At 37.3% G+C, this 13,578-nt stretch overlaps 1 protein-coding gene across 1 annotated transcript in view; it reads right to left on the bottom strand.

Moving 5' to 3' along the window:
* Positions 1-7,314: 7,314 nt before the first annotated feature.
* IL18RAP (interleukin 18 receptor accessory protein) overlaps positions 7,315-13,578 on the bottom strand; it is a 28,875-nt gene continuing 22,611 nt past the window's right edge. Inside the window, exons 9-10 of the mRNA XM_072621728.1 lie at positions 8,927-9,100; positions 7,315-8,766 (exon numbers count right to left, since the gene is read on the bottom strand). Of these exons, the coding sequence (XP_072477829.1) occupies positions 8,411-8,766; positions 8,927-9,100 (530 nt within the window). The 3' untranslated portion in view covers positions 7,315-8,410. The remainder of the gene's footprint in view (positions 8,767-8,926; positions 9,101-13,578) is intronic.

Raw genomic sequence — 13,578 nt, 5'->3', positions numbered from 1 at the left:
AACCTCTTCACTGTGCTTTCCAATTGGGATATCAACTTAGTGCCAATTCTTCAGTGGTTTTTATGATGTGGATGACTTTGGGATATGAAAGGAGACCTGAAATTTTCTTCACACAGGCCACTAGGCAGCAACTGAATGGTAGTAATTTCTAGCCACTTCCAAATTGGAACACATTCAGACCACAGAAGATGACATGTCCCAAAAGACCAATTCTACAAGTTGGTTTGCTTCTTTGTCTAAAATGACAGATCACTTCATCCCAATGGAAGTCTTAGAGGATAAAGAGCCTATAGCAGTTAGTAATACATAAGGATGTTGCTTTAACAACACCAGGCATGCTGAATATAGCTCGGATGGTTAAACTTAGAGAATGAAATTGCCTCAGTACTTCAGTGGAGCATGAAAAAAATGTTCATTTTTTCAAGGCATCTGTGATTTCATTGATATATGTATTGTCCTCAGTGATAAAGCTTATACCATATATACACACATATACAAATATGTATATCTGTGTATGTATTATGTGCACATATATACACATACTCAATATTACTAGGGAGTGATGAATTTAAGACAGATCTTTGTTTTAGGGAAAAACTTGGGATCATCAAAAGAGCTATGCAATTTCCTAAAGCCAATAACAGCTTGTAGTCCACCTGGTGAATTCTAGACTCAACTTAGTGTCTATTTGCAGTGTGTCTCCAAATGAGCTCTACGGACAATCTATTCACTGTGTAGTATAATCGACATGACTTGCACTTGATTTTGTTTTGAGTGAGGGAGGGCTATGCAAGGTCACCAATCTCACTTTCTTCTCCTGAGCCATCTGGGTCCAATGACCTGATATTGATCAGGACAGCTGGAGATGGCCCAGCAGGGGGCAGGTAGGTATCATAGTGGATAGAGTGTCAGGTTTGGAGTCAGGAAAGTCTAAGTTCAAATCTGACCTCAGATACTTGCTAGTTGTGTGACCCAGAGCATCCGAAAAAATAAATTACATCATAATTTTTCTTACTTTAAAAAATAAATTGAAAAAACCAAGAAATGACATTGAGAAGAATGGATATAGAAAGGGCAATCCAGATTGAATTAAATGCATGGAGAAGAGATTGAAGCCATAGGTGAGGCAGTTGTGAAGGAATTAATGAATCAAAAGGTATCCAAAAGAGTTTGATGCAATTGGTGTGTGGGGAAAACCCCCAAATCTAAAACCTTCTAAATAGTGTGTTCGTCCTTCATTGACGAAGAAGGCCATGCCATCAGAGAAATGACATTACTGGCACTTGATTTTGTTTTGAGTGAGGGAGGGCTGTGCAGGTCACCAGCCTCACTTCTCCTCCAGAGCCATCTGGATCCAGTGACCAGATATTCATCAGGATGACTGGAGATGACCCAGAATGAGGCAATTGGGGTTAAGTGACTTGCCCAAAGTCACATGGCTAGTGAGTGTCAAGCGTCTGAGGTGAGATTTGAACTCAGGTCCTCCTGACTCCTGCAATGGTTCTCTATCCACTGTACCACTTACCTGCCCGTAAGAGGAATGTACTAGGAGAAAGAGAAAGGGAGAGGTAGAATGTAGTAAATCATTTCAAATAAAAGAGGCAAGAAAGAACTTTTACAATGGAGGGGCAGAAGGAGAAGGTTGAGAGGGAATAAGTGAGCCTTTCTGCCATTGGATTTGGCTTCAGGAGGAAATAACATACACACTCGATTGGGTATGAAAATTTATCTTACCCTACAAGAAAGCAGGGAGGAAGGGGATAAGAGAGGGGGTATAGTAGATGGAAGATTGGGGGAAGGTGTAATCAAAAGCAAACACTTTGTTAGAAGGACAGATCAAAGGAGAGAATAGAATAGGTTGAGGGTGGGACAAGATAGAGGGAAATATAGTCTCTCACAACATGCTTATTATGGAAGTGTTTTGCATGACTACATATGTATAATTTATATCAAATTACTTGCCTTCTCAGTGAGGGTAGTTGGGGAGGGAGGAAGGCAGAGAACGTGGAACTCAAAGATTTAAAAATGAATGTTAAATTTGTTTTTACATGCAACTAGGAAATAAGATACTAAAGGAAAGAGGTATAGAAATCTATCATGCCCCACAGGAAAATAGAAGGGAAGGGAATGAGGCAGGGTGGAGATAGAAGGGAGGGCAGATTGGAGGAAAGGGTAATCAGAATACACGATCTTCTGGGGTGCGGGTAGGGAGGAGATGGAGAGAAAATTGAAAATTCAAAATTTTGTGGAAATGAATGTTGAAAACTAAAAAGAAATAAATTTAAAAAGAAAAAAAATAGTATTTCAGCACAGACCTTATCAGTGTTTGGTCCACAGCTGTTCCCCATATTTGTTTCCTTAAGGCCTGTGACCATTTCTTCATGCAGTACATCAGGATTGTGATGTGAAAATAATTTATTTTAAATATCTTTAAATATCTTTGAGCTTTTGATCAGTTTGTTGGCTTCCTTCCAGTTTCATCTTTAAATATCCTAAAGATAATTTTACTTGCTTGGATTTCTTACTAAACTTCATTTAAATTCTTTTACCTCCACCAGTTATTGCTATTTTATGAGGTGAGACTTCATGGTTTCCACTGTCTGTTTTCTTTAAGATTCAAAAAGTAAATTTACTAAAGATTAAATTTAAAGTGTGACTTTTAGCTCCTATATTCTCTATCTGGAAAAGGTCAAATACTTATTGCTTAATGGGGAATTTCTAGGTCTTTTCATCTCTTTTTTTTAATCACAATTAATTTATATATCAGTTAAAGTTCTTTGGGAATTGATGCTCACCAATTTCTCATTTTTTCACACAAATAGTTCATTTAAACAGCTCAGGCTGGAGTCATTTCAATTGCACGCCATATCTTTCCATCATTTTTATAAGAATCACAAATACACACCTGGAAAAGACTTAGAGAATGTATACTCTAACACATTCTTTTTATGAATGAGGAAACTGAGACCCAGAGAGGTTAAGTTTTCCAGGATTTCCAAGGTTAAGATTTCCAAGATTTCCAAGTAAGAAACAGCAGAGTCACACTTTGAATTCAGGTCTTTGAACCGATTTTCATCTTAGTTCTAACATTTTGATAGCCTGACTGTACATAGACAGCTGATTTCTGAATGACTCTCACACTATAAAAGGGACATTTTCTTTGTATCAAAATATTATTAGTTTCGTTTTTGGTTGCTATTTGGTACTTACTATGTTTAGCACCTTCTTCCCTTCTGGAAGAAAGTATTTGTTCTATAGTAATGTGAAACTTATTTGCAAAATTAGGTCTGTCTTGTCTCTTATTCCTGAATCATATTTACCAATGCATTTTCTTTCTGCCCTACGCCCACCTTTGCATTGAAACTGTAAGATATCAAAATATAGGTTGATATACCTTGGAGGGAATTCTTAACTTTTCCACAGAATTCTCCTGACTCCTCAACTTTTGAAATAGATGTTAGCTCATAAGCTGAAATTACTTTCAGTGTTCTATTTGCAAATTCTTATCTTAAACATTGAAATGTGAGGTAACCACATGCCCCATGAAGTGGTGTTTCATACTGCTTTCACTGCAAGGAATAAAACAATCTCTCCTGCTTCTTTATTTACCTTTCCAAGGAGAACCTGTAAGCCATCCTAAAATTTAATTGCATTTTGTTTTTTGTCTTTTGGTTTTGTTTGTGACAAGAATGTCAAGATGATTTAATCCAGTTCCTCCAATAGCGAGTCATCTCATTTATCACTTGATAGAGATCTCACGTTCATAATACCAACAATTAATTTAATGTTTATATATAGAGAAAACTATGAGAGAATAGGCTGTGATTTTTTTTAACTGGGAAGAAGTTAGAAGTTAACAGGCCAAAAGCCTGTTAAAATTTCCCACATAGCATAGCCATTTCTACTTATATAGAAGGAAGCAGCATTATGGGTGGAGTAAGAATGAAGGAATAGAATGGAAGGGAAGGTTAGATAAGTCTCCCCAATATAGTATCACAACTCTTTTTCCATTTTGGGGTAATTTACTTAGTCATGTATATATTTAAGGAAAAAAAAACCTTTGGAACTAAAATAAATTAGATTATCACAGAGCTGAGAGACTCAGGAATGACTGTGATGAATCAAATACAGTTATCCTTCTCACATGATAACTTTCCCCATGACAGTTTTGATATATCACAGGTTGGTTTAAGAAATTAAATGGGAATTTGAGGGCAGTTTTGCGGAAGCCACAGACAACACAGAAAAAGTTTAGAAACTCAGAAATGCATAAAATATATTTACAGTATTGTATAATAGTAACATATTTATCTTTTAATGCCCTAATAATTCAAACTTCTTCTCTGGTACAAAGGGAGGACCAAAATATTTTACTTGGATTTTTCAGATTACCCTTAACCGCTGATACATGGAAGGGATGACTGTTCAATTTACAAACGAGTACATCAAAGATGAGCACAATCACATTATTAGAAGACAATGACAGCTTTGTAGCATCAAGTGTGAATTTTCCTTCCATGAATGTGTTCCTTGTATCTGTACCTTCCCATATGGATGCTTTGGCCACATGTGTGAATAATCCACTCATTATACCTATGTAGGTCCACCCTTTCAGTGTTCAATTGTGGGAGTGGACTCAAACTTTATAGGGAAAGTCATCTGTTATTATTTCTTTTTATAATGCAGTTTCCTTAAATGGCATTGTTTTGAACTGTGTTTATCTTCTGGATGATAAATACAAATAAGAACATTGGTGATTTGGCAAAGATTCTTACCTACAAAGCATATATATGTATATCTGTATATATATATATATATATATATATATATATATATATATATATATATATATGCACATATACAAAGCATATGTATAGTATAAAGTATATATATGTAATATGAAGTATTTGTGAAGGTATGTATATACACATTATACATGTATATATATGTATATATATATATAAAATATAGTATATAGTAGCTAACAAGAAAATTGTTGGAGTACGGTAGGTAATGTTGAGGTAATACAGATAGTCTAAAAATGCTTAGCATTCCACCAGTCGACCTCCATGACTGGAGAAGCAGACCAGGGCTTCATAAGATTGAGGACCATTAGCCAAAGAATTCGTCACCAAGTGGTCAACTGACTGAGAAGCCTTTCTGTACTTAGCAGTTACAGTCTATTGACAGGACCATATTAGAAGTTTTCCCAGTAAGGCAGAACATGCCAGCACTTGTGGTCTACAAGAATAACCAACAAAGAACCCACTAATACTTCCACACCTTTATGAGTCACCAAAGAGGAACTTTGGTTTGTGTAGAATGGAATTAATCTCTACTGTATCAGGCTAGTTATCCTGTCATCTATAACTCTGTTTATTCAATAAATATTTAATGAGCACCCAGTACAAGGAGAGCAATGGGTTAAGTCACTCAAGCCTGGACTCTCTCTCTGTCTCTCTGTCTCTGTCTGTCTCTGTCTCTCTCTTTGCCTCTCTCTCCGAATTCCTCCTCTTTCTCTTCCTTTGCCATACTACCACACTGAAGAGTCCTCTACCTTGAAACCCTTCCCACTTGATTTATGACTTCTTCCCCAGAACCACATTTTAAGGACCCCAGCTTTCTAAATTGTAAATTCCTTGAGGGTAGGAGCTATCTTTTGTATACCCAACACTTAGTGCAGTGCCTGGAACATAATAGGTGGTAAGTAGTTGCTGTCCAGTCATTTCAGTCTTGTCCAACTCTTTGAGGCCCCATTTGGGGTTTTATTGGCAAAGATATTGGAAAAGTTTGCCATATCCTTCTCCAGACTCTTTTACAGCTGAGGAACTGAGGCCAACAGGATTAAGTGACTTGCCCAGAGTCACACAACTAGTGAATGTCTGAAGTCAAATTTGAACTCAAGCAGAGGAGCCTTTCTGATTTCAAGCCCTTTGCTCTGTCCACCTCACCATCTAGCTGTTCCAATAAATATATAATAGGTGCTTAATAAATGTTTGTTGTTTGCTTGATTAATTGATCTCACACCCAGGCTCTCCTGACTCCTCTTTCTTTTCTTTTGCTACATTCTCCTTTTCCCCTTCCTGGGTCTCTTTTTGGGGAATATTTCCCCCAGTAGGACAGCAAGGTCTCTGATGGCAAGGCCTACCTTGCTTGCTCGTATTTGTATCCCCAGTGATTAGCACAGTGCCTGAGATATAGTAAATATTTAATAAATGCTTTATCTATTTCTTTCTTTCTAAGTGCTGTGTACTTATTCCAACCATACTTTACGACCAGTTTAGGGACTATGCAAAATGCTCCTGTCTCAAAAAGCAGTTATTTCAGCACAGAGCTTTATTTGTTTTTTTGTACGTTTGTTTGTTTGTGTGTTTATTGATGGTGTAGTCAAAAGAACTCTGGGCTAGAAGTCGGAAGACCTGCGTTCTCTTTCTAGGCTTTTCATTTACTAGCTGTGTGACTTTAGGCAAGTCAGTCACTTGAAAACTTTGTGAGCCTGATTTGTAAAATTGGAATCACACAATCTCAGAATTCTAAGGGTCCTCAGGGACCAGCACATGATGGAACAAAGACCCCCTCTTTATTTATTGGTTATCCATCCAGCATTTGCTTGTAGAGTTCTGGTGAAAAGAATTCACCAACTTCTCAGCAAGTTCATTACACTATAATTCTAAGACAAATTTATTTTATTTTAGATTTTTTCTTCTTGCATTAAACAGATATTTTTCTTTGAAACTTCTGTACTCCTTTTTTCTGTCCTTTGGGGAAAAGAAATTTTAAGTCTAATCCTTTTTGCCACATTATACCACTTAAATACTTGAATTTTTAATGTTTTTTTTCCTCCAGGCTAAACACCCCCAGTTCTTCCAACTTAACGTGGTCTAGTTTCTATCCTTTGTACATATTCATTTGTTTATTCTCTCTCTCACTGTATAGAATGTAAAGTCCTTGAAGGTAAAGATTTTTTCACTTTTGCCCTTGTATCTCCAGAAATTAACACACAATCTGGAACACAGTAGGCACGTATTAGATGTTTGTTGATTAATCGATGAGCTCCCTTCCATGAAACCCTAGTCTGTTTACTTCTCAGTGTTATTCTGAGGATCCTATGAAATGATGAAAAAGTTCTTTGTAAATTAGATAGTGCTATATAAGTGAAATGAATTATTACTGCTGCTGATGCCCTGCCTCTGTTAGACAAACTCTTTGCCTAGCATCTGCATGTCTTATGCATTTTTTTTGCACATTTTTGCCTGAATCCCAGACCCAATGGTACTTAACAAGCGGATCTCTTTTTAAAAAGTACACAGGACACACTTTTAAGTTTCATTTGCATTATTAACATTTTCTCCATTACTTTATTAAATCTACAAAATAAGCAAAATATTAAACACAGTCCTGATGTGTATAGTGTTTCCCAATTTCCAAGTTTTAAATACCCACAACGAAAATTTAATAAGTCGTTTTTCCAAAGTGTTGAGTGTTGGCTCCAGCATACCCTTGCTGCCTTCCTCTGTTTTTCATTTCTGACTCCTGGTCTCCCCAAGCATGAAATCATCAAATCTCAGGAGTAGAAGTGTCTTTTGTGCTTACATAACACTACTTTCACTTTACAGATGAAGAGGTCCAGAGATGTTTAGCGGCTTCCAACCTGAGACTGCAACTTCCACCTTTCTATTTCTAGTCCTTTTCACTCCACCATGCTGTCTCCCTATTATTCACATCTGCCCTCCTGGCTGCTTATCTTATGACTACAGTAGCTTGGGTATTTAAGGCCATCCCAGTCCATACTCCTTGTGGTCACCCCCATCTGTTTTGTGGTCGTACCAATCTGCTTCCTCATTCACACCCCTTCCCTCCAAACACCCTAGATCTGTCAATGGAGCAATGAGCCGTAACTGCCAAGAAACCTTCAGCTGGGGTCCTAATTATTTCAAATGTAAAGCCTTTATTTGATTTTGTGAACAGATGAAGGAAAGTCATGAATACAGTGTATCCACTAACCACTGTAAATGACAATATTTGCTCATAAAGCACATAGATGAACTTTTGTAATCCCTTTTTCTGCTGTCGGATTCACTCCCATATCGGAGGGGAAAAGATCAGGCTCACAAAGTTTTCAAGTGACTGACTTGCCTAAAGTCACACAGGTACAAGAAACCTTGGATGATGGGCAGCATGGGGCTTGGGGGATGTACTCTTTCCAGTGAAGGAAGCCTAAGGTTGTACAGTGCTGTCCTAAGCTTGCTGCTGTACCCACAGGTCTGGCATTGACTTATAAGAAAACTTCCAATGTATTTCCTGCAGTCCCTTGGGTAGGCAGGAAGCAGGCAGCTCCTCTAACATTACCATTCCTTGAGCCAGTAGCGCCTCCCAGTGGTTTCTCTCATAGTGAATAATTTTCTTTCTTTCATGAGAAAATTCTTGGAAAAATGTTGAATCTTTTCTCTCCTAATCGGCGATGGTTTTTCACGGGCATATGGTAGCGAACGCAATTCCAGAATCGGGAATCTGAAGGAGCTGATTTTGAACTCCAAGTGATGGTAGGAAGTACAGTAAGGGCTTTCTTTACTCGGTGAGGTAAAGAATGTGGCTCTTTGAAGGGAGAGAATTTAATTAAAATGAGTTTCAATGTTTGGTCTTCCAGGGCAAGATTGACTGCGGCTTGCAATTCAAAGACAGTGGGGCTGCTCACATAGCTGGGGCTCAGGACACAAATGACTCTCCGACTCTTTTTGATGATTGTCACAATATCTTCTGTGTAAGCTGGAGGAAAAGAAACAAGTATTTCAAAACGTATACTCTGTGATATCCCTCACCAGCACAAGCATCAGAGGTCTCAGTATCTTCCGTTAAATCCAGAGTGTGCTTAACAAACAGCACGGATGCCCAGGAAATGAAAGAAACTCTACCTCTATCTACTTACCGCCTCCTGGGACCACATCCCTTTCAAACAAGCACAAAGTGTATCCATATTTTTTTTCCAACACTTTAGGCAGTAAATCCAATGCAAAGCTTTCCTCATTCAGAGACGAAGAGTCCAGGCTATCAGAGGAGTCTTGTTTAGCATAGGACACAAAGGCATCAAATTCTTTTCTATCTGATAAGGGAGAAAAGGGGGGGGGAGGGGGCTGAATCCATTTTCTATTTTAACATCATGTATCATCGACATGTTGTTTTATTGTCTGATTCCTTGCGATGATCCCTGTTGGGGTTTTCTTGGCCAAGGTACTGGAGTGCTTTGCCGTTCCTTCTCCAACTCATTTTGCAGATGAGGGCCCTGAGGCAAGCAGGGTTAAATGACCTGTGCAGGGTCACACATCTAGCAAGTGTCTTGAGGCCAGATTTGAACTTACAAAGATGAGTCTTTCTGACTCCAGGCCAGTACTCTTTTCACTGGGCCACCTAGCTGTCCATCATATAAAATAGATACATCCATATGCTTAAATGAGGTACATGAAAAAGTGTGCATTAATGTACTGATTTCATTTATCAAATATATATATATGAATTATCATATATATGAATTATTTTGCAAATTTCACATTACTATATCAGTCACTAGTTAATAATAAATTCATTTACCACTAGTAAATTTGTTAATAATTGATGGGCTAGTTAGGTGGAATAGTAGCTAGAGTGCTGGGCTTGGAATCAAGAAGACTCATCTTCCTGAGTTCAAAACTAGCCTTAGATATTTATTAGCTCTGTGACCCTGGGCACATCACTTAACCTTTTTTGCCTCTGTTTCCTCATCTATAAAATAATCTGGAGAAGGAAATGTGTCCAAAATCTTTGCCAAGAAAACCCCAAATGGGGCCACAAAGAATTGGACACAACTGAAAAATGACTAAACAAGTTAGCCGAAAATATTTAAAAGGCCGATATGCTCATTTAATCACCAATATTGCTAGCCTGGAGTTAGAAAGATCTGGGTTCAAGTCTTACCATCAACATACACTGTCTGTGTGAACCTGGACAAGTCATTTCATCCTTTAATGCTCTCTGTTGGACTATAAATGGTGGAAGAGTTCTTGATTTGCTTTGGTAAAGGACCTCACCTGAAAATGGCACATCTGGTACCTCTCTCAGAAAGAAATCATGAGACGTACAAATCTCCATGCCAAGGGCATAGTACTTTTTAAATGTAGGTGAATGCTTGAATTTGAGGTGAATAAGCAAATCTCATTTCAGGATTCTGTCATAACACAAACCAATCATTCCAGTTTGTTGGAAAACAGTAACTGAATTCATCAGTTTATTAAGAAGGAAAAGGCAAATATGTGAGAAGAGAGATGGTATTAAAAACTAATAATTTACTTTCTGTTCAGATATAATAGTGGGTTTTATGTTGGTAGATTTAAAGGTTTCCTTAGGTTTTTTTTTTTTTTTTATCTTACACTAACTCTGTGAGATAAATTAGCTTTGATCTTCCCATTTTAGGGGTAAGGAAATTCTAAGAGGTAATGTGACTAGCCAGTAAGTGTTCACACTAGGGTTTGACCCAGATACTTACATTATTTAATTATCTAATTCATTAGATAAATAACAATGCTTGTTATCTAATGATGCACATAGCACTCCTCTGTTGCCTCCATCACTGTCATGACAGATAGCAACTAAATATCTCACCCAAATACTCTTTTTTTTCAATTAAAAGAAAGTAAAATCGTATCTCCGAGTTTAATCCAGGTTGGAAATGCAGTATCCGCTTACAGGTCTGATCTTACTGCTGACCATCATGGGAGCTTTTTGATCTGTTCTATTTCTGACCTAGTTTAGTTTCCTCCTTCCAAATGCAAGCTGCCAGCGATTCATCACATTGATTCAGAATTTAGTGTGATCAGCTTAGCTACCTATAGCTCAAAATTGCAGAGCTTAAGGAATCTACCAACCTTAGTTACCACTACCTGATCCATCCAACATTTTCCTTAATTTTGGAGGTTGTTTTTTTGTTGTTTAGTCATTTTTCAGTCATATCCAACTTTTTGTGACCTCTTTGAGTGCTTTTTTGACAAAGATACTGAACTGGTTTGCCATTTGCTTCTCCAGTTCATTTTACAGATGAGGAATTGAGGCAAACAGGGTTAAATGATTTGTCCAGAATTACATGACTACTAAGTGTCTAAGGCCAGATCTGATCAGGTCTTTCTAACTCCAGGCCCCTGCATCCTAACCACAGTACCACTTAGTTGATAAATTTTGTGAGTCAGTATTGGTTTAAAGTTATAAGGGGTTAATTATAGGCCATACTCCATTGTAGGGAATTCCATTATAATGTCAAAAAATAAAATAAAATACTATCACCACCAGCTCTTTAAAATGAAGTTTTCTATGATTGCCACTCAATTGCCTACTTATTGAAAAGTGAAGTTTCACACAAGAAATTCCAGAAATCAGAACAACACAGTTTGGATTCTTTCTTAAAGTTCATTGTAATGGCATTTTGCCCAGGTTGCAATAATAGTAATTACCTATAATTATGTGGCTTTTATTATACCTACACTTTTCTCTCCCATAAACTTCTTTATTTTCATAGTAATTTCCATCTTCAAAGCTCTATGGAAAAAGTATGCTAGCAAAACTAACACACAATTAAAGTAATGTAGTCTGGATTTTAATCTTGGCCTTGTCCCTAGCTTGCTTTGGGGGACAAGTCACTTAACTTCCTGGAATCTCAGTTTAGATGCTTGCAAAATGAAGATAATACAAGCCTATGTACGTCACAGGAATATTTTGATATGCAAATGAGAGAATAGCTGTGAAAGTGCTTTGAAATGTACAGAACAATTATATTGGATTTGGCATCAGAGAAGAAAGACCTGTTTTCTTACTCTAGCCCTCATGAAATTTGTGAGCATGCTAAGTCATCTAACAACAGTGATGAAGAAAATGATGATGAAGTTGATGATGGTGATGAGTAAGAGTAAGTGTGAGGTCCAAGCCTTAGTTTCTTGTCTGTAAAATGGGAACGATATTTGTATTAGCAACCTCCTGGTGTTAATGTGTAGAAAATGCTAAATTACAGCACGTTATATAAACATGAGACTATAATCATATTAAGTAGTCATACATACATACATATGTGTATGATTGCTCTTATTACAGCATTCCGAATGATTCACAAAGCATATTTATTTCCTTTACCATATTTTGGACATACATTAAATAGAGCTCTATGGCTTTGTGAGGTAGAAAGAGTTCTGGCTGTGGAGTCAGAGGACCAGGCTTCAGATTCTGCATCTGATATTTAATACCTATGAGACTTCGGTTAAGCCGTTTTGCCTTCTAGGTGTCAGTTTTTTCATGTGAAAGATGAGGGCTTGGACTAGATGACTTCTAAAGTTCCCTCTAGCTTTAGGTCTATGATTCAATAATGATGATTGTGATAATGCTAATTATAATGATGACTGTCATAATTTACTGTAGTCTTTCCATGTTGCTCAGCGAACAAGCATTTATTAAGCTCACATACATGCACATACATATATGTGTATATAGTATATATATATATATATAATATATATGTATATATGTATGAAACATTGTGCTAAGCATTGGGGATTAAAAAAAAGACAAAAGCTCCTCAAGGAGCTCACATTCTAATTGGGGAAATAAAAAATGCCCACACTTAAGTATATATGAGATACAGAGTAAATCAGAAAAAATCTGAGAGAGTGACACTATCAATGGTAAGGTAGGAAAAGGGGTTGGGAAAACTTCTTGCATAAAGTGGGATTTGGGCTAAGTCTTAAGAGAAACTGAGAGATGGAGATGAGGAGAGAGAACATTACAGACATTGGGAGATAGCCAATGAAAAGGCCCAGAGTTGAGAGAGGGAGTGTTGTATTCAAGAAATAGCAAGAACCATGTTGCTGGATCATAGAAGACATGGGGGGAGGGAGTGTAAGGTGTAAGAAAACTGGAAATACATAAAGGACCCTGGTTGGGAAGGGCTTTAAATGACAAAGGATTTTACATTTGATCCTGAAATTAGTAGGGAGCTACTGGTGTTCATTGAGTAATGGGCGTGGCATAGTCAAACCTTTGCTTTAGAAAGATCACATTGTCAACTAGGTGGAGAAAAGGCAGGGGGAAAAATTAGAAATCTGTTACAATAGTGCAGGACAGAAGTGAAGGTTTTGAGGCAGGGCTATGTCAGAGGAGGGAAGGAGGCATGTTTTGTAGGTAGAAATAACTAGACCTAGCAACAAATTGAATATAAGGGGTAAGCGTGGAGTGAGGTGTAGAGGATGATACTGAGGTCAACAGCTTGGGATAATTAGGAGGTAAAGTTGGGAAATGTGGAAAGTTTGAAAAAATATAATAAGCTCTGTTTTGGACTAATTGAGTTGAATGTCTATGTACATTTAATTTGAGACATCTAATAGGTTGGTTAGTGATGTGAGACTGAAAGTCAGGAGATGGGTTAGAATTGGATAAATTTATTTTAGAATTATCTCCATAGAAGTAATTGAATACAGGAAAGCTGACAAGATTACAAAGCAAGGCAAAAGAGAAAATGGCAATAGTAGACCTTTAGGACCACAAGGTTAATGGGTTTCACCTGGATAAAAA

This window comes from Notamacropus eugenii, chromosome 6 (assembly GCF_028372415.1).
Source record: "Notamacropus eugenii isolate mMacEug1 chromosome 6, mMacEug1.pri_v2, whole genome shotgun sequence".
NCBI classification, from domain to species: Eukaryota; Metazoa; Chordata; class Mammalia; order Diprotodontia; family Macropodidae; genus Notamacropus; species Notamacropus eugenii.
This window is presented reverse-complemented; position numbering and strand designations above follow the sequence as displayed.